The sequence below is a fragment of the Aphis gossypii genome, unplaced genomic scaffold (genome assembly GCF_020184175.1).
Source record: "Aphis gossypii isolate Hap1 unplaced genomic scaffold, ASM2018417v2 Contig00052, whole genome shotgun sequence".
NCBI classification, from domain to species: domain Eukaryota; kingdom Metazoa; phylum Arthropoda; class Insecta; order Hemiptera; family Aphididae; genus Aphis; species Aphis gossypii.
This window is the reverse complement of record NW_026082993.1, coordinates 249-1,490: the sequence shown is the minus strand read 5'-3', so window position 1 is coordinate 1,490 and position 1,242 is coordinate 249. Positions and strand designations below refer to the sequence as shown.

At 28.4% G+C, this 1,242-nt stretch overlaps 1 protein-coding gene across 1 annotated transcript; it reads left to right on the top strand.

The window, feature by feature from the left end:
• Window positions 1-247: 247 nt before the first annotated feature.
• On the top strand, window positions 248-784 carry LOC126553041 (uncharacterized; the record flags this gene model as incomplete). Its single annotated transcript, XM_050208237.1, has 2 exons — window positions 248-485; window positions 579-784. Coding segments are annotated over exons 1-2 (444 nt in total), but the record flags the coding sequence as incomplete, so codon positions are not given.
• Window positions 785-1,242: the final 458 nt, after the last annotated feature.

Genomic DNA, 1,242 nt, shown 5'->3' with positions numbered 1-1,242 from the left:
TCAGGTAGACGGTAAAGGTCTAGCACTTAGAGTTGTAATGGAGTTAATTAGACCTTATTTAAATGTAGGACGTACTATAGTTACAGATAACTTTTATACATCCATGCCATTGGCTCGTGAATTATTGAAGAACAACACACATCTGGTAGGAACATTGAGAACAAATCGTGTGAAGTTACCTTAAGTGTTAAAAACAAAATTGATAAAAGAACAAATAATTGGAAAAGAAAGTACAGACGGGGTAGTAATGGGGAAATGGTACGACAAACGAGATGTTGCAATGTTGTCTACCAAACATGGTATTGAAATTATCGATACAGGCAAAAAGAATCGAAATGATGAACCGATTTTAAAACTACAAATAATTATAGACTACAACTCTGGAAAGGCAGGGATAGACTTATCCGACCAATTATCAAGTTATAATTCACCGATACGTAAATCAATACGATGGTACCATAAAGTGGCCACTGAAATTATATTAGGTACATCGGTGGTCAATGCTTTTATTATGTATAATATGAAGAAACTTCCAAACAAAAAAATTTCTATTACGAAATTTCGAGAAATGTTGGCAGATGAACTGTTAGGATTAGATCAATTAACCAACATATCTGAAGAGCCGTCTAATTCAAATAATAAACGTAAAAGAGTCAAACATGTTTTTGAAGAATCTGTAGAAAGGGACCATAGGAACACGAAAATCAGAAAAATATGCTTACACTGTTACTCACATAAAACCACAGTTTTAGGTTCAAAGTCAGCTGCACTTGCAACCAAAAAGGTAAATACGCTTTGTTCAACATGTAAAATGTATACGTGCATTGATTGTTTTAATAAAAATCATGTAAATGAATTATTAAATATTAGATATAATTATTATCTTTATTTTATATAATATAATTATATGTTTTATTTAAACTAAAATTAATTTTGTGTGTAATTTATCAGCTAAGCAACAATTATTTATTTTTAAACATTTTTTTAATACTTTTTAATAATAACTAAACTACTTTTGTAATATCATTATTTTATTTAGTTACAATAAAATAAACATTAACAAGTTATAAAAAATGACAGTATTTTAGTTGTGTCAATGTTTCATAAGCACCAATTTATTTCCATATTTAACTATGCAAATGATATGTTTGTTATAACAAAATAATCGTCAAAATTAAAAATATGTTGTGTTTTTTTATACCAATAGAATCATCATGTTCTCCTCTACGCCATAGTACTGTT